The sequence below is a fragment of the Meleagris gallopavo genome, chromosome 2 (assembly GCF_000146605.3).
Source record: "Meleagris gallopavo isolate NT-WF06-2002-E0010 breed Aviagen turkey brand Nicholas breeding stock chromosome 2, Turkey_5.1, whole genome shotgun sequence".
In the NCBI taxonomy this organism is placed as follows: domain Eukaryota; kingdom Metazoa; phylum Chordata; class Aves; order Galliformes; family Phasianidae; genus Meleagris; species Meleagris gallopavo.
In genome coordinates, this window is record NC_015012.2 from 88,095,788 (window position 1) to 88,119,677 (window position 23,890).

At 37.8% G+C, this 23,890-nt stretch overlaps 1 protein-coding gene across 1 annotated transcript; it reads left to right on the forward strand.

Moving 5' to 3' along the window:
* The first annotated feature begins 13,128 nt into the window (after positions 1 to 13,128).
* On the forward strand, positions 13,129 to 20,993 carry LOC104909946 (collagen alpha-1(XXI) chain-like). Its single transcript, XM_031552596.1, has 4 exons — positions 13,129 to 13,545; positions 16,446 to 16,640; positions 18,378 to 18,497; positions 20,419 to 20,993. Exons 3-4 carry the CDS (start codon positions 18,410 to 18,412, stop codon positions 20,976 to 20,978), a joined length of 648 nt encoding a protein of 215 aa, XP_031408456.1. The 5' UTR covers positions 13,129 to 13,545; positions 16,446 to 16,640; positions 18,378 to 18,409; the 3' UTR covers positions 20,979 to 20,993.
* Positions 20,994 to 23,890: the final 2,897 nt, after the last annotated feature.

The window sequence follows — 23,890 nt, forward strand, 5'->3', positions numbered from 1 at the left end:
GTTTTTTTTTTTTTAAGGTTCCTAGACAATAGAGTTTTATGTTTGATATTCCCTGATGAATTTGCAATGAAGAGAAAGGAATGTAATTGTATGCCCCTGTGATTAAGTCCATTTGCTGTGCAGAGAGGCCCATGTGGCCGTGGCGTGCTTCTGACTCAGCTGAAATGAACATTGACAACTTTTGCCAAATAGGAGAGGGAAGCTAGGATGCAGAGGATTTCATTAAGAAGCTCGAAAGAGAGGACAGCTGTACCTAATTTTCAGAAGCACATAGTTGTCTTTGAGGAAGCCAAACAGTACCAAGAAAAAAAGCTTAATTTTAATTTCCTAAAGAGTAAAGGAATTCCATTTATTTGATCTCTTCTGCTATTTTCAGATCCGGATTTAAATAAGAGATCTGCTCTCAAAAGTGGTATTTCTAGCCAAGGAGAATTTCATTTTTTGCATATGCCTGGGTAATTTACACTAAACAATCTCTGTTGTTAATGAGTAGTTTGTCCTTTTATGCTACCTGGTAGTAGCAAGAAGGCTTCAATAAGGCCCTTGTGGGAGCTGTCCATTTCCAAACCTTTTACTTATGGAAGTTTGGGTACTTTGCAGAGATGTGATTCTCTCTTCTCTTCAAGACTTGACCTCATGTACTTCTGGATTTGTTTCCTGCTCCATTTGATAGGATTTTTAGATAGAAGACATATATTACTACAGTTCTATTCCTCCAGAAGTATTTATAGGATGTCTTTGAAAAAGTTTCCTCAAAGGCATCTGGATATGAAGAAATCTTGCTCAAAAAATCAGAATTTCAAAAATCCTGTTTTATGGTTATTTTGCCCACGTGACACCAGGCTGTGTGGTGCAGCTGAAGGGGTGCTATCTAGAGGGACCCTGATGGGTCATGGTTGTGGGCCTGTGTGAAGCTCAGGCAGTTCAACAAGGCCAGGTGGCTTAGGGCAATCCTAATGATGTATGGTATTTAACCCAAGTTAAATTTAGCTTCTCCGTTTTGATATGTGGAATTTACTGCAGAATGTCAGCATTCTGCATCACTGGTATGTTTTGGTTTACTTTAAATATGTTGCCCTCAGAACTAGGGTAGAACTATAGAACTAAGTCTTGATTGTATAATTTCCTGAAGACCTAAGGACTTAGATGTGTAACTACAACTTAAGTCCACCGTTTAAATGCCAGAGAGATTCTTGCTTCTACTCAACTGCAGAGTTAAACTTAAGCATAATGACTTTGGTTATGTCAGTAAAAATTCCTGCACACCTACATGTCTGATGGTAGGCATGCCTAGACTGTCCTAGAGTGCATAGCATGGTGGGTACTTATCAACGTCTGATTCCTAGAAAGATTTACAAGGCAGAAATTCTTCTGTCTCACCTGTGGATCTTGATCTAGCAGGAATTTTAAGGACACGTTTTTATTTTCTTGGAACAATCTCCGGGAATAGTAAGGTGTGGGTTTTTTTTTTCTTCCTTTAATGCCATGTGGATAGAATATTAGTCAAGATAGAGAAGACCTAGGTTTAGTTCCCTTCCTCAATCTGAAACAGTTTGAACAGTTTATCTTGTTACTGGTAAATGTTTAAACGATGAGCTTCTGATTAGAGGTGGCATGGAAGAGGAGAATGGCGAGAGTTGGTGTAATTATGGGTGGTATTGTGTGTTTCAAGACCTTTTCTTTGCCAGCACTGCAGAGAGCCTTAAGCATAGGGTTCAGTGTTTTCAGTTTCCAAAGTGGCTCTTGGGTGCATAACCAATACGCACCAACACCAGAAAAGTCTGATTAATTTTAGGTATTAGGCCTCCTAAAGCAAGCTATGTCACTCAGTAAGCATTTGCTGTTTACACTGGAGCAAAATAAATTGGGTCTATGTACGGTAGAGATAATGCTTCTTACCAGACAGAGATGAAAGCTAGACTAAGTGTGATTTATTCCATTAAGGGTAATGGCAAACCATAGGGTGGAGGCTGCTGTATTAGGAACAAGCTTGCAAAAGTAAAACACATGGATGCATTGCTCATACTGCTTCAAATGGTAGCAATAGCAGCACACTTAGTAGCTTCTTTATGATTTTCCTGTTCTGTATAGCTCTTTACGGAACTGTGTAAGTGTCTCTGTCGTACACAGTCAGTGATGCTCTGTGACATGGCTGGACAGCAAAGGCTCTGCCTAATTTCACACTGCCTTTCACAACTAGGAGGTTGTGTTCTACAGGGTGTTTCAATACTTATTAATAGTAACCTCCTAATATCATGAGAATATTAGAGCAGTGTATTGTAGAAATAAAGTTTTAATGTTTTTTAAACTGTCTTTTTAATTCACTTTAAGTCCACTAAAACTTTGTCTATGAATTGAATTTCATATACCATGGAGTATGTTCAGAAATTCTTTCTCTGGATCCATTTTGATCTCTTTTGTGTATGTTGGCTAACAAATTATTTATTGCTATCTCTTGAATAAGTTGGGTATAGAACATTCTCTTTTTGCTTCTTTATTTTGTATTTGTTTAATGCTTGGTGATGCTGCTGGATTACAATAGTTGTAACAGTTTATGAATTCAACGATTTAAAAGATAATAGATATTTTCTGTTACCAACACAGAAATAATTATAAATCCTCTGCATCTTGGAGAGCAAATACAAGACAAGTAATTTTTTTTGGTTAGCGTTGAATGACATCAAAGCAGGCATTGAACTCTAAATCTGGAAGCTTTGTTTTGTACCATGAAAGGCACTAGCAGCACCTCCTCTTGTAACTACTTGCTAGTAATGCATTTAAACCATGATTTTCTGCTTATTGTAAGAAATACAAATCGGAACCGACATTTGACAGATGAATTTATCTCCACAAGTCTCCACAATGAAATTGCTGAGACATGTTCAGTGCTTTTGTCCAGCTGTTATAATCCTCAGTTTTAAGAGCCAGAATCAATCCTGCAAACTTTATTTGCTCTGAAGGACTGTGAGAGTTTGTCTTCTTGCAGAGCAGTGAGAACACAAAATATATTAGCATTCTCCATGTAAGATACATTCAGCATTTTGTGTTTTTTTTCTTTTCCTTTTTTCTACATGCACCAGTCTGACATTTAACAAAAAATAGCAAGTCCTTCCAAACTTGAAAAAAAAAACAAACCTCAGGAATATGTCTGAAAATGCATCTGGCATGTTTTGAAATGTCAAATTTCTGGCACGCATAATAACATTGTGTTCCTTTCACTTTTTTTGGAAACCCATATATTAGAATCCATAAAAATAAAACACCTGCTTTCTTAACTTGTGGGTTCTCTCTGAAATAATACACATGATAGTACAAGAGAACATGACCTGTAATTTGTTCAGGCCTTTCCAAAAGCATTGATATGCTGTGGAAGCAACTTGTCGTAGGTCCTAGCAAATGGGCCATGTTGTTTTACTCTGTTTTGGAACCTGCTTTGGTGGCATGGACTCTGCAGAAAATGTGCTACAAGTGTTTTGTATGTTTTGTAATGTGTGACTGATTTATAAAAAAAAACATCTGCAGTGGAATGTTTTTAAAAGCATGTCTAAAGCTGGAGTACTGGTGGTAGGTGGATGGTTGGACTGGATGATCTCAGAGGTCTATTCTAACCTTGGTGATACTATGAAGAGTGAGGCATGCTATTTGCACTATTGAGTGCAGTGTTGTGGGAGGAATAGGTTGATATTTTAATCATTCTGTGTATAATGACTTATTCAATGATAGGAAATGCAGTCTCTCACAAACTGCTTGATTTAGATCATTAAAGTTAGCTAAAATCTAAATTTAAAGACTTATAAGATGGCTTTTTAACTGTATTCTAATAGCTTATAGTGTGGAATGGTTTGTCTGTGAAGGCATCAGAGTTCGTTGCCTAAGCTAGGTAGAAAAGCAGATGTAGTATCAAACCTACTGTCTGTTTTCTTCTCTTTTCCTTTCTTCTTAGGGGAGATTATTGAAGTTGCACATTAGTGCATATCACTGTGTGTATAAAAATGTATCATTAAAAGAAGCATGGCCAGCAAGTGAGGGAGGTGATTCACCATATCTTCTCCATCCTTAAGAGGCCCTGCATCCAAGTCTGGGGCACCCAGCATTAAAAAAAATTAAAAAATGGAGTGTTGGAGTGTGTCCAGGGGAGAGCCACAAAGATAATCAGAAGTCTGAAGCACTTCTCTCTCCTGTGAAAGCAGACTGAGAGAGCTGGGGTTGTTCAGCCTGGAGAAGAGAAGGCACCAGGGAGATATTATTGCAGCCTTCCATTACCTAAAAGAGGCCTACAAGAAAGCTGGAGAGAAATACCTCATCAAAGTTTATGGTGACAGGACAAAGTGAGAAAAAGTGGACTTAGTTTAGATATAAGAAATAAATTCTTTGCTGTGACAGTGGTGAGGCACTGGAAGGGGCTTTGGGCAGCCTGATCTAGTGGGAGGTGTCCTGCCCATTGCAGCAGTTAGAACACAGGTGATCTTTGAAAGTCCTTCCTAACCAAAACTATTAACTTATTCTATATTTGTACTTTTAGGCATCATCTTGTTTAGCCCGGTTTAGTGTGAGAACAGCAGTGTGCTGTGAACACAACATTGTTTGAAGATGGATGCTGAGATGAAGACAAATTTCTGAGACTGGCAAAAAAAAGTCAGAACACTATGCTTTTCCAGTAGTACTTATTTTGCTTATTTATCCTGTTAGTACAAATGGGTTCATTCTTTGTAATATGAAAAAAAGGGGTGAAAATTATCCTGAAAAGCCAAGATATATAATTCTAGGTTAATCTGTTAAATTCCTTTTTTTTCCTTGCTACAATCTGTTCTGCTCTGTGTTACTTAGAAGTGCTATTGAGAGCTCTGGGAGGAAATAAGAGTTTATTCTCATGATTTTCATAGAGAGAGCCTATCTGAAGTACAACTTTATTATTAACAAATTCTAAGTTTTGCTTAATGGCAAAGAGAAACAGCAGGCTAGTTACAATATAGGCTATAATACTGTGAAATCTTTCAGAGTAGTCTGAGGAAGCATGCTTAACGTAATTATTGCTTAAAAGAGAAGAAAAGTCCCTTGCTGAAACCTCTGCAGATGACAAATGCTCACGACTTTTTGGGATCACTGCTGAATGTAATAGCAAATTTCATCCCTGAGTCCGAGATGACTCTCCAACCCATATGTTGAATATTGCTTCATAGTTGTAGAGTGGGAGGAAAGAATTTGCCTTCTTCCCATGTGCTGTAGCCTGGAAATACTGAACAGGATGCTGCCTTCCACCCCCTCTCCAACCTTGCAGTGCCAGCTTGTAGGGAGTTGTCTGTGGCAGCCAAGGAAGAATTTTCTGCAATTTTGAACACCGAAATCTCAGAGAATTTCCAAGTGTGTAAGAAACTTGTGTGAATCTGAATGTTGTCGCTGTTGTAAAAATAGAATCCTCTGACTTGAGGTTAGGTCTTCTTTCAGTTTTCTGGGGGTTTGGAAATGTACTTCTCTCGTAATATTAAATCTTGACCAGCGAATGTCTGAAGATTAAGCAAGTGGCCAGTAGCGTAGATTGTCCGAGTGAGAGGAAAAAGGGAAGCAAGTATATTAAAAATGAATTGTAATAGCAGTATTACAGGGTGTAGAGGCTTTTTCATAAAGAGAGGTAGTACGTGTGATGCTCCTCCCTTAATAGTGGGGATTTGCTTCCTTGCATCCACAAGGGATGTATTATAAAACAGCCATGGAAAAACTAAGCAGTTACGATGCAGATATGGAACTGTGTATACAAGTAGGAAGTTCCACATGAGAAAAATCCAGCATAAAGATAAGTAAGGAACATTTTTAACACGTAAATACAAGCACTGACCTTTCAACATCAGAATGGAAGAGATGGAAATACTCATGAAAGGGGGAAAGCCACACCATTACTTGTTAAAAAATCGTAAGCAATAAAAAGCCATTTTGGAAGTTGGGAGGTACAGGGTAGGTGTTGTAGTATAGGGTGTTCTCTAAATAGCTAAACTTTCTTTCGTGGTTACTCATCTCTCTCTCTTAGCTCTTGGTGCCAAGAGAAGTCAAATATGAGGGGTGGCATGCTGCTACTAGAGCTCTGTTCTGTCCTGGGCAGCAGGATGGCAGGGCTGTCTGGGCCTGCTTTACTCACCCTGTTCCATCTCCTCCTTTTTGCTCTTCATTGTACTGTCCTCTTACCTTCATATGCCTTGTCCTAAAGCCAAATATCTCAGGAAGGCAAATGACGTGGAAAAGAGCATTATTCCTGATGAATGGGCGGGCTCTGCACCTGAAGAGCAAGTGCCCTATAATTTACACTTGTGAGTGAGAAGGAGGGTTCCTGGAAGTGATTCAGAGACACAGAAATGTGGAAGTTGGAAGGGGCCTCCTGCGATTCTGTAGTCTAGCCATGCTCAAAGCAGACGCATTTAGTGTAGTTTGGTTTGGGCCTTGAACAGACCAAGTTTGAATAACCCTGAGGATGGAGATTTGGGTGCCTCTGGTAGTCCCTTACAAATCCAGTTGGCATTTTGTATTTTCCAGCACGTACCCATTTCCACTTGACTTTCCAGTGTGGCTGTAGGGAGAGACTCCTTCCATCTCTTCTATGCCTTCTATTGCAGATTGCACTAAGATGTCCCCTCAGCTTTACCTGCATTTAGAATGGGGGTTGAGGAGAGAAGAAGAGACCTCACTTTTATTCCTGCCTCCCATTTATAAGTTACCTGGTGATATGGTTGATGCCCCATCCCTGGACACTTTCAAGGCAAGACTGGGTAAGGCCCTGCACAACCTGATCTAGCTGTGGTGTCTCTGTTCATTGCAGGGGAGTTGAACTAGATGGCCTTCAGAGGTGCCTTCCAACCATAAGGATTCTATGATTTAGCTTCCCACAACCTCAGAACAATATTTCCAGGGCTGCATGCAGCTTCCCCATACTGCTTCCCTGTTCCTGGAGTCAACTTGAGTCTTCCCAGATAACTTAGCTTCCTACCAGTTTCCTCTTCATAACTTGAAGCCATCCTGCATTTCACCCTCTGCTTTCATCCTGCACTGCCTCAATTTCTTCAGCAAAGGATATTAAATAATTAGAAACAGGTTGAGTAGCAGACAGTTAAGGGATACCCATTGGCAGCAGTGCTTTTGAGATCATCCTGAATAATCGTTCTTTGTCAGATTTATTCTTTGTAGGTTACTTCAGATATTACTTTTTTTTCTCTCACTATTCAGAAGATAATTGCCTCAATATGTGCTGTTGCTACAGTGCTGGGGCAAAATAAACCAGTATGTTTGGATGCGTGAAGTGTAAGTCTTTTGAATAGAAATGGAATGATTCTGAGATTTTACAATAGCAAGTATGTGCCCTGTTCTGTGTCAGTGCCTCAAAAATATCGTGGCAAAAACAAAGTTCAGAGGAAAGTCACAAAAATGAGAAGGGATTTGAAAAACAAGTATTACAGTGTGAAACTTACGAAGGTAAAGTATATGAAGGGCAGGACTGGATGGTGGCTTGGATTGTGTGTATGTGTAGATAAAGTGAAGCAGGGGAGACCTTGTAGTTTTGATAAGAAAGTCATAAAAAGAACTGGTGGCTGGGGATTCTGGCAAATTCAGCTTTGAAATACAGTGCAATTTCTTGAAAGCATCAGAAATATGGTGCAGTGTCTTAAAAGTGAGGGTAGTTCAACAGTACAAAAGATTAAGGGGAGTGGAAGAAGGACATTAAAACAAGAATAGATATTTTTCTAAAAAATGGTTTTTTTAATAGTAAATGCATTTCTTGTAAATATTCTGTGGCTTTATGCGTATGGGGGTCAAACTTGATGGTAAAAATATCCTGGGTGACTTTCTCTTCCCAAGGTCACACAGTGACTTTTGGCAAAGATGATTAACTTTCACTTAACTGTATGGTTGTTAAAATAGCATCTCTCTTCCAAATGTGAGTGCTTTCATGTATAACTTAGAACAGCTTCTTGTTCAGGTACCCATTAGGGGGACTGGGAAAAAAATAGTGCATTTGCTATGTCAGAAAGTGATTTACAACAGCTAGGGTGAAGTTTTCATGCCTTGTTTTGAATATTTTTTTTCTTAATGCTATTTACATAGGTGAAACAAAGCTGAAAGCAGAGGGTGATACAAGAATTTCCTGGGATGGGGTTTATCCAGAGACACTGGTTAAATAAAGCTGGATGGCAGTGGCCATCTCCCAGTCTGCACCTTTGCTAAATGTTTGTGTGCATTGCCTGTTCACTGTTTATTCAACTGTGCAGCTTCCATGTCCTTACTTGCCTCGTGAACTGAAGGAAGGATCTATGTTACGGACTGGGGAGGAATTTTATACTTTATAAACGTAATCTAAATAATTATCTTCACAAAACAGCTGTAAAAGTAATCACATCTTAAAGAAAGTGAGCTTGAATATTTACTGGATCATCCTTAGTCTTTTTTGCAGGTGATAGCAGCTGAGCAGATAAATCTTGCATGGTTTTAATCTTTGCCTTGAGTCGTTGCATATCTGGACCTTCAAGAGTTTATTAAAGTACCAAATTTAGGAAATAGTTGAAAGAATAAATATTTATGTAGAAAAGATATTTTGCTCTTTGAACATGAATGTGCTAAATTTGTTTTCCTCTCTCAGAAAACTATCTTAAATGTTAAGAGTCTGACTTAGCTCCACTGAAGAGAACGGAGCTATTTTAAGTTTTTTGATAGTTCAGGACCTCAGTTCCTCTAGAATCACTACTATTTCTATTCCTGCAGCAATCACAGCCTACTTTTGAATAAGAAAAGGACTAATAAGGGAAAAAAAAAGAAAAAACAACACCCTCAACCACTATATTTTAAAGAACAGAAATAGAAAGCCTTGAATTCTTTTTCTGTTTGTTTAGCTTATATGATTCTTCTTGGTTTGATGTCAGTGAGTGTATATAAAATAATATAATATATTGGCACAATTTTAAGATATAATCAAATATTTCCAAGATACTTTCTTTTATGTAGTCAAAAGCTGGCTGTACTAAGTTCAGTGGAACGAAAAGACCCCAAAAGACCAAGATATTAACAGTGGCTTTCACTGTTGTAGCAGAACTGCTGAGTCACGGCTTGAAGTGGTGATTGAGCACCTGGTGGGAAGGCAGGCCCAACCCAGGGGAGCTCGGGTGCATGCAGTGCTGCTGAGTGACCGGGAGGGGTGGAGCTTGGATCCACCTCTTCCCAGACCTCATTTAAGGGTTGGCAGTGCAGGTAAGGGTACTTTGCTGGAGATCCCTGTCTATTTGAGGCCTTCTGAAGGTAAGCAGCTTCTTTCCTTTATTTCTGTGCCTATGGCTGTTGTATTTGAGCAAGCCCTCTCTTGCAGAGCTTGCTACTCTGCTGTCACTGCTGTACTTTCAATCCCATTACAACTATATATCATAAAACAATAAAAACAGCTTCTGGAGGTTTAGCAGAAGCTTTAACCAGTTTTTCCCATGGCTATAGACTACTGTTAATTAAAAAAAACAAACAGTAATCTGTTTTATCTCCAACTGAATGCTTCCAGAAATGAGGGAGAAGAGGGAAGATAGTTAAAGAAATGAAAAGGGCTAAGATTTCAAATAAAATGTTAAAACCTTCAGCTGAAGTGGGGTTCTTTGTTGTCATTTTTACTCTTACGGCTTTTGACAGTACATCACGTGTCACTGGGAATGGTGTTAGCCATTATTTTTAGAAAAAGATTATGAAAAACTGTAATAGGCTGGATCTGTTGTGCTTGTTGGAATCCAGTCCTCTTTGACAGATAAATAAAAAGGAGATGGATAAATAGAAGGGAATGGAGATAGAAAATACAATTCTTGATTCTGATATTCTGTACTGAAAGAGGCAGACAGAGCTCATAGATGGTCTTTTCTTCATATAGCAAACATTTTAAATCATTTTAAATGTTGTGTATTTCCTACTACTTCTTTTTTGATTTCACTCAAAATGTTGCAGTCATGACATTGCAAATCATTTGTATTAACTAAGCCAGCCCTACCTTCCCTTTTTAAAATGTAGAGCACAAAAATAGATGTGTGGGAAGAGGAGGAAGTGAAGAGCTATCAGCAGAAGCATTTATCTGGCACATCAGGGACCTAGTTGAATTTGGTAGTGATGATAGTGTTTCTGAATTCTCTGCCAGTGTTCTTTTATGCAGACTTTGAGAATTGTAGCAATAATGGATATAAGTTCCTGTGTATCCTTTGTCAACTAGGTGTAAGCATAACATAGTCTATATGTTGCTTTAAAAGTTTACTTGGATTGGTTCAGTTTTCATGTTATCATTATGTCACTTTCTATCAACATCTAAGCTATTTGTGATTACCAGTTACTGCACTCTGCCCCAATGGCTGTTTTCTTTCCTTTATCAACACTTACTATTGGCCCATTTAAACTCTACATTCCTGAGTGCAGACAGAATGGTCTCATAGAATATTGCTTCAGGATTAAGTTGTCAGTTGGATTAAATTGTCCTCTTTTTTTTCTTTAAATACATATACATATGCACGCTTAAAATTAGACCTTTTGGATATCCAGTAGGAATAAGTTTGACTGAGTCTTATTATCAGAGCATAGTTGAGTTTCAACTGTACAATTTGAGTGTCAGATTTTATCCCATTGATTGGCTTTTTGTTTTCCTTGGATCTGTTGAAGGAAGGAAAATTCTGTGGAATCTCAAGTTGCTTGATAAAGAGAGAAATAACAGTATGGGCTTTCACAGTCAGTATGAAATCATGGTTTCCAGGGAGACCTCAGACTCATTGCTTGCAGCCGGGATGCTGAGCTGCCAATGGTAGTTGCTTACATAAGTTTCTCATCCCTATATTGTTCTGCAGTCAATCATGTATCAGTTCAGCAACTCAAAAGCTGTATTAAGGCTTTTTTAATGGCACAGCGTCATTGAGGAGTCCAGCAAAGTGCAAAATGCCAAAAAAAAAAAACCAAAAAAAAAACCCCAACAAAAAAACAAAAACAAAACAGAAAAAAAAGGATTTAAAAATACATTTCTGTGATTTCAGATGTTGGAGCATGAATACAAACTTTCTCTGCAATAGATTGGAGGAGTCTGTGGGTTTGCTGTGCTTCATTGAATCTCATGAAAAATAAATAGTCAGCCAATTCATTTAAGAGTGTTTTTTTCTTTCTGCTTTCAGAAATATTTTTCTTTCTCGCTTGGATTAAAACAACTGTATTTGTCTTTAATGTATAACGTCTCATGAAATAGGCTGGATAACCTGTTATCTTGTAGTGTACAATTTGATGAGAAGTATACATAAAAAAAAAAAACTTTAGAAAATCTGCCTAAATATGATTCATTTCTTTAATCCTCTCCACTTCTTTACTTAATCTTCATAATGCTTTATGCTACCGGATGCATTAAAGCTATAAATATGGAGTGTAAACTTACCATGTTGTGTTAATTTGTATGAATTTATTTTGTACACCGCATACTGCCAGTAGTGGAAATTGCAATTGTTTCGCACAGTTTTTTCATTTAAAATGACTTGCTCTTTTTTCTCTTTTTTTTTCTTTTTTTTTCTTACTTATCTCTGAAATGCCTTTCGGATTGAAGATTTAAACGATTTATCAGTAGTCAAGTAATGCACTTTTGATGTTATCAATTTTTAATGTGAGGCTGAAGTTGTAGCTCTGCCATGGGGGGATGAAATATCAAACATAAACATGAAATACTTGTTAATGCCTTTATTGAGCTTTGGATGAGAAATCTGAAATAACATTTAAGCAGCCTTGTCTCTGCGTATAGAAAGGGGCATAGGTGTCCCTGCCTGTGGAAAAGGAGGTGGAACTAGATGGTCTTAAAGATCCCTCCCAACCCAAACCATTCTGTGACCCTATGACAGGTCACGCTTGTAAATGCAGTCCTTTCCTACCTCTGTCACTGTTTTAAAAAGAAAGATAGCAAAGGATGTTGAAACAAGGTGGAAGACCCAGATAAAATCTATATTAGTCTGTGTGTTTTAAGGGAGTCCATGAAATGTTTTATGCTTGTTTTCAGGATCAGAAGATGTCTCTGTGTACTCTTAACTGCATATTCCTATATAGCAGCTGTAATATAAATAAGTATAGATGCGACTTAGCTGGAAAAGAACTGCTGTACAACTGCTTCTCATTTTTGTTGCACTGGTGCTAACTATAATAACAAGTAAAGAAAACTCACAATGTAAGCATCTTAAACACATCATTCTCATTTTTGATCCCTCTTAGTAAAAACTCCTCTGAGCTATTTTGTAAGCACGTATTTAATGCTGTAGAACAGTCCTAGTATGAAAATAATTATACAGGTGATTGTACTAAAACAGTTCATTCCTACATAAAAATAGAAAAATAGTATGGGAATAGTAGTACCCTACTTATTGTAAGCAATTTTATGTACTTATGCATGGCATTGCAATTATGTACGCGTATTTATGTACAAACTGAGCCTAAACTGATTGTGTTTACAGCCTCACCCTTCCAAGGAAATGCTGTTATTCTTTTAAGTGATTGAAGGTATAATAACCTCATCAGTTCTGCTTACTGGGAAAAATAAATGAAGTGTAATAATATGGAAATAATGGAAAACATTGCAGAATGGAAGTGAAATCCAAGTGGAAATACAGATTCAGACATATTACTTGTTAAAAGTAGCAGACTTGGAAGTAACTTCATTAACTTTTTGAATGTTTAGGGCTGGTAATATTAGGAATAAGCATAAAGAGTTCATATAAATTGCCCCAAAATGTTATTTGTAAGATTCATTTATTTTGAAAACAGATTGAATATAAAAAAGGTGATACAATATTGCATTTCTTTTTCACATTTATTTAATGCACATAAATCGGAATTTTCAGGGTTGCTTTTGTCATGCTGTACTTTTTCTATATTAATGCATAAGCTTTGGAAATAGAAAAAAATCTCCATTATGTCCTTTTAATCACTGTTATAATAATGTTTTAATATTTCTTTCTTTGTGTGCCAAACTGAATGATCCCTAGCTGAATTGAGAGATGTTTATACAGTGATGTAATATGAGAGAAGTGTTAATTTATACTTGGAAGACGAGATAGTATGCATAACCCTTAGACTGTTTATTTCTTGGAATGCTGGAAAAGGTTAAAACCCTGCCCTTACCTGCTTCTTTCATAGGAAGAAACTAGCAATGGGAAGAAGCGAAGAAAGAAACAACCTCTGTAACGCTTCAATGCCATTCCTGAGCAAGAACTCTTAGTATGTTAGGGAAGCCAGGCTTTTCAGAGAAATGAAGTCTCCCTCTGTTCCCCAGTTTGAATAGTGATAAAACTGCACAGAAGAGCAAATAGTTTTGATTCTGTAAGATTCCAAATTGCTCTAAATGGAAAGTTTCTTCAGCAAATATTCCTGGGAAGAGTAAAATGATACACAGCTGGGCACTAGAAAGCTGCATGTGGAAACAGTGCATCAGCAGGCTGCCTTCTCAGACACAAGAGGTGCTGCTTTTAGGCTTCTTAAATGCAAGGTGGAAATGCTGCCTAACCTGCTTAGACACCTGTTTCCTACTGAAAACTCAAGGTGGGCATGAAATTCTTCTGCTGTGTATGCATACAGAGGTGTTGTGGTTTAACCCAGCAAGCAGCTAAACACCACACAGCCTTTTGCTCTTCCCTTTCCCCCTCACCCTAAAGGGGGGGAAGAGAACTGGGGGGGGGAAAAAAAAACAACTCACAGGCTGAGATAAAAACTCTCTTCCTTTTCTGTCTTGTTCTTACTGTTCTTTCTATTTACTAATTATATACGTGTATGTGTGTATATATGCAAAACATATGATGCACAAGCACTTGTTCACCACATGCTGACTGATGCCCAGCCAGTCTCTGAGCAGCCCCAGACAACCCTCTGCAGTTCTATAAGTGTGTTTTTCTTTTTTTCTAACACAATGTCATATAGTATGGAATATCCCTTTGGCCAATTTAGGTCACCTATCCTGATTCTCATGCCTTCCAGCTTCTTGTACTCCTTAGACCCATTGCTGGCAGGACGATACGAGACACTGAAAAGCTGAAACAACCGTGGCTCTGTACAACACTGCTCAACAACAATTAAAGCATCAGCGTGTTATCAATGTTGTTTTGGTTCTGGGAGAAAAACATAGCATTGTACCAGATGCTGTGATGAAAATCAACTCTTGTCCCAGCTGAAATCAGGACAAGAAGATGCACTTGTCTGAATGTTTCTCTATGTACTTCTGTGTAGCAAAGCTGTTTTGAGAGTTGCATGCCTTTGCCATCTCCAACACATGGGCAAGCATTGAATTCCTTCAAAATCAAGTAATGGCTGTTTGTTTCATTAATGGCTGTACCGGGTATCCATTTCCTTCCCAGCTGGGGGTGTGCAGTGTTTGCCCTGTTAGTGTAAATGCTGCTGCAGAGCATAATTGCAGTGCCCAGAAAATGCACCAAGGAAGATGGTGCATTTAGACACTTACTGTCTAATTGGTTCAAGCTGCCTAAAATGGCACAGCATGTGGCTATGTTGAGATGACACTAAGCTCCAAACTTAAATGAATTTTCTACCCGTGTATGACAGAAAACAAACAAACAAACAAAAAACCCAACTTGTAGAGAGAGATTGTAATTTGTCTGTTTCTGTAGTTTACCATGCATTCCTGAGGCATGGGGTGGTGGAGCCAAGCTTTCTTGCTATTGTTTTGCCTTTCGCTTAGTCTGAGATGAGCAGAAGCTTGCCTGGCTTTCAATGCAGATTACAGGCACTTAGATACTGAATAATATCTGGTGTACTCTACAGTCCCTTTTTTCAGGGGTACAAAACAGAGACCTTTATTAAGGCATTTGGGATTGCTCTTTACAAGAGAATCTGTTTTATCCAGAGGGCTGTTCTCACTCAGAATATCCTTTTAGTATCAGAATGGTGGCAAGTAACCAGCACAAAACCAACGCACAAAAAAACCCCTCGTAAAATAAACATATAGTCAAGACTAGAAGAATGACCAGGCTGAGTTGTAAAGATCCACCGAACCGAGTATCCTGTCGCACTTAATGTCTGATAGACCCTTGTGGCCTGATAGGCCTTTGCAGCTTTAAGTTAAACAGTTTTGTAGAGCTGGGAGGTAGCCAAAGGTTTGCTTTTGCTACCCAGTGCATCACTAGAATTGCAGAGCCTTTGGGTGTGGTGCACTGTTCCATTTACAGTGGAAAAATGAAGTAGCCATGAGGGAAACCTCGACAAATACAGTAATGTGTGATAATTCTCTTGTATTACTCTCCCAGTACCCAAACCTTTACTTTAGCTGGATGCAATATCTGTGCATTAATTTAGTTACCCTGTATGAATTTGTCTTCCATGAGTTCTCACATGTTAAAACCAGATAGCTATACTTAAGAGGTAGGAAAAAAAAAAAAATGATTTCCTGGTTACATTTGTTAAAATCTACTCACGGATAAAAAGAAAAAAAAAAAACAACTAAAAGTCTTTTATGTTTGTTTTGTTTTGTTTTGTTTTCAAGCAATTTCATGTTGCTTGCTGTAATATTTTGAGGTATATGGCTGGCTACTATTTGATTCCCAGCAGATGCAGAGAAAGTAAGGAGCAAACAGGACTCCCGTGTCCTGCTGCCTGTTCAGGTCTGGGACAGATCTGCTACCCCTCAGGGGTTCCCCACACAGCCTGAGCCAGCTCCTGAGCTTCTGCGGCAGAAAGTTGACATGAAAACCCTGACTTCTCAGCTCTCAAAGGCAGAGCAGAAAGCAATGAGCACTTCCATGAACCACCATAGAGACTACTTTCTATGTTTCTTTTACAAGAAAAAAGATAGAATGGTCATGATCAGCTGTGATTAATTTTATTTTTTTTTGCTGTGTCAGTGGAGAGGTCCTAGGCTGGTATTAATGATGGCCTCTTCATGGTAGCAGAAATGAGGCACTTTGGCAAGTGTTTTCTGTAAGAAATTTCAAGTGTGCTTCTGTTGCCTGGGCTGTAATTACTGTGTTGAGAAGACACAGAAGTTTGGTCTCTAGAATTATTGGTTTGGCATCTCTTTTGACTATTAAAAATGCAGTGCTATATTATTATTTTCTTTAAAATTTATTGAACACTGGTAATTCCTGGAATCTTCTTTGGGTGGTTGCTTAAGTTTTAGGTTTATCCTTTTAATTTTGGTTTCTATTAGTAAGTCTGTTTTGGACTACTAAGTGCTTAATTTGGCTTCATACTTTAGGTTCAGTATCTCATATTTTTTGGGTTTTGTTGTAAATGAAATACAGAAAGACTGTTGCAAAGAAATGGAAAAAAATCTTCCACTGAAGGAATACAATTTAATTCTGCAAATCAGACAAGCCTGTTTTGGCAATTATTCTGCTGATTCTTTTTAAGAAATGCCTCAAATGCAAGCATAGTTTTCACCAAGAGAAATCTTGCTCCGATGTAATAGTTCAATGACTTTAATGTCTTTCAAGGTTAAAGACTTACCCTGATGGCTGCTGTGGAAATTTCTTCAGTGTGAGAAGTGAGATATATATTATGCATGCCCTACAGTTCCCTCATGTGCTTCCAACGCTGATGCCTGATAACTTGTGAAGGCAGAATTATTTCTTTAAGCAGTGGAGCAAGAAGTTTGGATATGCCTTAGTTTAAGAGGCCATTACTGCATGGTGAGCAAAAGTTCCTGCTGTTTGGATAGATGGGGTGGAGACCAGGAAGGCCTGTTAGCATTTTTCTTTCTTGCTCTAAATTTTTTGTCTGCTAGGACTTTTGTTTTGCAGAGTTTTAGGACAACTTGATGAGAGCTGACCAGTGGGGACATATGAGGGCTATGCCATTAATATTTCTGTCATTTAAAATACGTCCACGAGTGAAATGGATGTAAATGAATAAAAGTGAAAATCATAGAATGGCATGGATTAGAAGGATCTTTGATAATCATCTCATTCCAACCCTCCTGCCATAGGCAGGATTGCCACCCACTGCATCAGGCTGCCAAGAACCCCATCACACTTGGCCTTGAATGCCTCCAGGACAGGGGCTTCCACAGCTTCTCTGGTCAGCCTGTGACAAAAGGCCACAATGAAGTTCCCCCAGGCCTGACGTATACGTTTCTTGACCTTCTTCATGCAAGGCATTTTAATTCTAGGAAATGGTCTAAAAAAAGAGAAAGAATGGTAGTGATAGAACTAACATGTGATAGGTAAATACAAATATGACAAATATCATAGCTGGGTCTGAAGAGAGAAAGGGGTTGCTTAGTCTTCTGGCCAGTTGTAAAACATTTGATGGAGATGAGGAGTTGTGCAATGAGTTGTCCCTGAATTGCCACTGAAAATTTGCCATAAATTTAGCTCTTTTTTTTCAGCCAGCTTTGAGATGATCATTCTGAAGGATATACTAAAAGGTGAACCCCAGAGCTAGAGAAATCTTAGCTTTCTCTATCAGAACTTCTATTTTTCTTATTGGTTTCTCACATAAAATTAAGATCTAAAAATCATACTATTTAAACCTGTGCCTTCTGAAGAAAGGAGAACAGAAATACTCAGGACGCTACTCTAAACTAAGACTGGGCCTTTACTGTACCATCTGCTACCTCAGACATTTCCAAGAAACTGATACAGGTGATCCCTAGGTAAACCTCTAAGTGGTTTTTGGAGATGTCCAAGAAGAAGACTCCACAGCCTTTGGGCAGCCTGAGAAATGTATATTTTCACATTATATATATATAATTTTTTTTCCACAGTAGATTAGAAGAGTGGCTTAATTAAAATAAATTTATTACATTATATTTAGGATGGTGTTGCGAGACCAAAATTCCATATTTGCCATTAGAGACATAATTCAGAGATCGTGATTACAAAGGAGATATCATGAACGGAATAAAAAAATTAAAATTTAAGATGCATATAATTCATATAACTTTGGGTGTTATGGGACACAGTCACCTGGCCTTGATGGTTCCTGTTGTCCTGAATCCTCGTGGTGGGCCCAGCTCCAAGGTGGATGAGACAAAGGTGTGCCTGACTCCCTGAAGGGGGCTTGGATTGAGACAACAGTAAATTCTGTACATCTGTACCTGATGCATAAACACTTGCTTCGGAATAGGAGCTGTCAAGGCTTTGAATAATGGCATCAGAAGAAGGATAGCAGATTAGCAATTGTAGCAGTTATTGATAATAAAAACTCCTTGTGTATGTATGTAGCCCATATGTGGGCCTTGGTGAAAACTGAGCTTTGACAGAACTCAATTCTGGGTGTGTGTGCCTGACTGACACGTTTTGAGTCTGAGGTCTATTGCAGATCAGCTTTATGTCAGAACCTGCAGATTCTATTGAAATTGTTCCTCGTGCACAAGTTTTGTACTGTAATGACATTGTATCTTCTCTTATTTCTTCCCCTTCTAGTTTAACCTCAAGACTTTGAAAATATAATACACATGGCACAGCTTGTAAGACTTTTTCAGACACTGTTAATTCTGCTACTTTGTGACTACATCTCAGCTGAAGATGGAGAAACAAGAGCAAGTAAGTCTTAATTTTTATATTTCATCTTAAGGCAATCTCAGAGCATGCCGTATGCTATCTGTTTTCAATCCCATGAAGATACTTCTTTCCATGGTAATTTCCCTGTTGAAAATTCTATGATACAATATCTTATTCCTTTTATAGGAAGAGGTTACCTGTATAAGTTTCTTGGAAATGTCTGAGGTAGCAGATGGTACAGTAAAGGCCCAGTCTTAGTTTAGGGTAGCGTCCTGAGTATTTCTGTTCTCCTTTCTTCAGAAGGCGCAGGTTTAAATAGTATGATTTTTAGATCTTAATTTTATGTGAGAAACCAATAAGAAAAATAGAAGTTCTGATAGAGAAAGCTAAGATTCCTCTAGCTCTGGGGTTCACCTTTTAGTATATCCTTCAGAATTGATCATCTCAAGCTGGCTGAAAAAGTAATATAATATATATATATATATATATATATATATATATATTCTGTATCTGTTTTATTTGGGAAAATTAACAAAAGTACCTTTTTGAAAGACAAAATGGCCAAATAAAAAGAGTGTGGAGAACTTTTCTCTGACCACAGGGATGCTTCCAGGATAAGAGTTTTTCTTCTGGTTTTCTTTCAGTCAAGCGATTTCAGTTATTTTACAGGAAACTCCATCAAATTCCTTCTGTTCTGAAAAAAAACCCCCAAAAAAACCCATATAGAAAAATAAGTGGACCCAGAGGGCTGGATTCAGTGCCATCCAAAGTCCAACCTAGATTATTCTGTGTATTTTTGTCCCTTGACCGGGCTATTTATCTTTTGTTCTGAAGAATCACAACATGCTTGCCTCTTGCTCCTTCTCCCAGCATCTTTTCTCTTTGCCACTACCTCTGCTGCATAGGCATCTCTCTAGCAGACTGTGGCTGCTTGCTTTCAAGGAAAATGAAATCTGGCAAGGAGTTTCCTTGCCATTCCTACCTAATGTGGAGTTGGAGCCTTTCATGAAGCAGAGGGCATGGAAATACACAGCAACCTGTGTGGCCCCAGGTGCCATGGGATCAAATTAACCTCTCTTGATTTTAGCTGTTTGCTTTGCACCTTGTGTATCAGTTATCTCAGCTCCTATCAGAATGAATGGAAGGTGTCTCTCCCCTCCAGAGGGTTATTGCTTCCATCTGAGGATATGCATATGCAATAGATAGGACTGACCTATTGAAATACACGTGTTAGTCCATGACCTGCAGTTGCTAATTTGGTGAGGGCTCCATTTTTGAGTGGTGAATCCATTCCGATGTCATTGTGCAGTTAGAAAGACCTCTCTAAGTAGAGTGCATTGTATTTGCTAAATGATTAGATAAACTTAATATGGAGGTTGAGCTGATTAATTGAACATTTTTCTTTTAGTGAAATCAGAATATGCTATTAACAGCATTCAGTTGAGGCTTGGGGCTTTATGACAAGTTTTAGAGGTGCCAAGTAGTAGTTTCAGAAGTCCATTAAAATGTATTTGTGGAAGGAGTGGATATTACTGCTGAATTCTGGAGTATTTGGACTATTCCTCTCCAGTGAGTTTTGGTTTGCTAACAAAAACGAATTTTTCTGTTTGTCATTTCTACAGACAATGAGATATGGGGAAAAAAAATCCTCTCTGCTGATTGTATGAATTGCAATTGGCAGCTTGAGGAACTGAATTTCAGAATATTTCCTACTCATTTCTGGTGATAATTTACAAAACAGAAAATGGTGTAGTTTTCAGATACCAAACTTGAATCTGTGTAGCTTACAGAAACAATCTTCCTTTCTCTGACAAACTCAGCTGATTTTTTTTTTTTAACAATATGTATTTATTTTGACATAGATTCAAGTACAAACAGTAATTAATATGAAAGAATGTTTTCCTGCGGAAGAGGGAAGTGGTTGAGTTCACTGAAATGTTTGTTTCATTTTTGTTTTTTTCAGGTTGCAGAACTGCTCCGGCTGATTTAGTCTTTATCTTAGATGGCTCTTACAGTGTTGGCCCAGAAAACTTTGAAATAATCAAAAGATGGCTTGTCAATATTACAAGAAATTTTGACATAGGGCCAAAATTTATCCAAGTTGGAGTAGTTCAGTACAGTGATTATCCTGTACTTGAAATCCCTCTAGGAACTCATGAATCCAGTGAAAATCTTATCAGGGAAATGGAATCCATACATTACTTGGGAGGAAATACAAGAACAGGAAGAGCTATTCAGTTTGCCTATGACCATCTTTTTGCCAAATCTTCAAGATTTTTAACAAAAATAGCAGTTGTTCTCACTGATGGAAAATCCCAAGATGAAGTCAAAGATGTAGCAGCAGAAGCAAGGAAAAATAAAATCACTTTGTTTGCAATTGGTGTAGGCTCAGAAATTGAGGAGGATGAACTTAAAGCTATTGCCAACAAGCCTTCATCAACTTATGTATTTTATGTTGAAGATTATATTGCAATATCAAGAATTAAAGAAGTTATAAAGCAGAAGCTCTGTGAAGGTAAGTGATCATAAAATGTTTTAGTGGGTGTGCAGAATGAAGTTTTGTACCTATACTGGTTTCTTCCACAAGCAGAATTCATGATGAATGTAGTCTAAGGCTCTTGATAACCTTTCTTATGTTCTATGATGCCCTGTCCCTGGAGATGTTCAAGGCCAGGTTGGATCGGGCCCTGGGCAGCCTGGTCTAGTATTAAATGTGGAGTTGGTGGCCCTGCATGTGGCATGGGGGTCGGAGCTTCATGATCCTTGAGGTCCCTTCCAACCCTGGCCATTCTGTGATTCTGTAATCTTTCTTTTTCATCACTCTTGCAGAAATCCCTCTCAAAATGTTATCTCTCTGCTAGACAAAGAGGGAAAGATGCAGAATGTTAACACAGTGAGTTTAATTTCAGCGTATAGAATTTTGCCCTAAGTTCCAATTTTTTTGCATTGATAACGTTTAGAAACATTGAATTAGTTGAGTGCTTCTCAGAGTGCTGAGGATATAGGGCTGACTTCATCCCTTTTCCTAGGTGCAGCTGATACTTATCCACATTTCAGAGTTTCTTCTTGGCAGTTGAAAGGGTAGCCTATTATTCCAAACAAGAGTTCTACAAGTGTGTGTTGAAAAAAACAGGAGAGACTGTTGGCAAAAGTGCCTGGAATTGTAACAAGCTGATCTTTCTAAAAAGGATTTTGTCGAGGAATTAGCCAAGACCAACACTGTAAAATGATTTTTTAGTTTTAGAATGCTGCAACAGTGCTGTTGCATAGAATTTTCTGATAACTTTGTAAAACAATGTATTTCCTGTGTATGAAAAAGCAAGCAAATTTCTTCTAAAATGTGTCACTCAGAAGGACAGCTAGTATGCATCAGTGCTGTATAGTACATGTGCTATTACCAAGAATTGATGGAAGTTGTATTTCAGTTCTACTGCATTTCTGCACTTTTAAAGAGCAAAAAGTAGTTTTCATTTGTTCTCACTTTGAGTATTGACTTCATTGAAAAGGAAAAGGCGTTATTTATGTTGAGATTAATAGTGTTCATTTCTTGATAAAATTATGAAAATCATAATAATTCCATCTGGCTGATGTAGTGAAGTCAAGTCAGTCCAAAAGTTAAGTCAACTAAGTGCAGCTGAATTCTTTAATAAAGCTTCATGCAGGGGTGGTTTTCCCAAAAATAAGCACAATATTTTCTTTAAATAAACACTATATCTTTGTCAAAATAAATGTGTTGCTTTCACGATTATGTCTGGTGACATGGTTTAGCAGTGGATTTCTAGTGTTAGGTGGATGCTTGGACGTGGTGATCTTAAAGGTCTTCTCTAACCTAGATAATTTTATGATGTTGAGTTAGCTAGTGTCCTTAAAACTCAAATACAGTATTTGACTCAATTCTTGCAGCACTAATTTGTGACTGCTGACTACATGTGCAAAATAGTGTTTCCTTTTACTGATTTATTTCTAATGACCCTTTTTCTCCATGCCCTTAACATGCTCCCCTTTCATACTGACATTCAGAGATGCCTCTTGCAAAAAGTGGACAGAGCCAATTGGCAGCTTTGTTTCTATCTGCAATGCTTTTAACAGGTGAACTCAAAGACTAGCAAGCCGGGGAAATTTTGTACATCAATAGTGGATTATTTTATTCATATTGTTAAGATTGATTTTGATTCTGAGAAAGGAAGTTCCATAAGAGTAAAGCAGCAATGATTTGTCTATGGTCAACCGCATTGAACTTTCTCAAAGTTTTGCAATTTTGACTTGATCATCTGTTTTAATGTCAAAATAAATGCTAGCCTTTACTCTTTATTGTTTCTAAGTTTGTAATTTAATGAACTTAAGAGCATAGAGACAGTATTTCCTTTTTAGGAAAAGAAAGCTGAGGTTTGGTGGGTTGTGGGGCAAGTAGTGCTGATGTAAAGTTCCTTGCATGGAGGGCTGCCATGTGTCTGTTGGGTACTCTAGTGTTTGTTTCAGAGTATGCCAGGGTGAAAAGAGCTGCTGATCCTGTCTTCCAGAAAGGACAGGGGTGTCTGGAAGGCAAATATGACTAAAAGCATCCCCAGATATTTAAGATTTCTTATTCTGGATGTTGAGTGTTTTTAATATTCTCCAGTAAAAATGCAGAAAAGATGGTGTGTCAAAATGCATATGAAAATAATAGTCAGTGCAGACCTCAGAAGCAGATAACAGATTTTAACATCTGAAAGCTTTTCCATGTCTCAGGAATGAAAAGTAAAGTATCAGAAATCCATATAGAATCATTAGAAGGGAACAAGATATAACTGTAGGCTGGTGAGTTGCTGTGACTGGGACTGTGAACTGGAAATACACTCCTGTCTCCAGTGAAAGACAGCTCTTAATTTTGCTACTGACTTCTGCATCCTTTGTAATGGCCCAGTTAGTTGTCAGAATAGCCCTGCCAAGATGGTCCAGAAGACCCAATGATTAGCCTTACTGTGAATGTTTTTATGTAGTTCTGCAGAGTGCCATTGAAAATAAACAGTAGTTTCTTAATGTATAATTTGACACGTGTTTAATTTATACTAGTTTGATTCAGAATAATGACCCTCTCACATAAAATAATCTGATTTCTGCATTGTTTGATTTTACAGCATATTTCTAATACTGTGACTGAGAAGAGATGTATGGATTCGTTATCTTGTCAGTGCACATGGTTGTCTGTAATCTGTATTAATGACAATATGACCATTATTTAGCTTTGAAATAAACCTTGTAGCAATATAATGGAATCATTCTTTGTGTGCTTTTTGCTATATTGAGTAAATAAACCTGAAAAATAAAGTCTTGTTATTTTTACTTATTATTGGAGCATGTGGACTTAAATCCTACATCTATTTTTTGAGACAAATAAGAAGGAAAATAGTGCTGTATTTTCCTTTTTTTTTTTTTCCCTTTTTTTCCCTTTTTCT

Coding starts and splice junctions, on each gene's coding strand:
- LOC104909946 (XM_031552596.1), top strand. CDS start 18,410: ATGGCACAGCTTGTAAGACTTTTTCAGACACTGTTAATTCTGCTACTT. Junction 18,498..20,418: donor AGATGGAGAAACAAGAGCAA/GTAAGTCTTAAT, acceptor TGTTTTTTTCAG/GTTGCAGAACTGCTCCGGCT.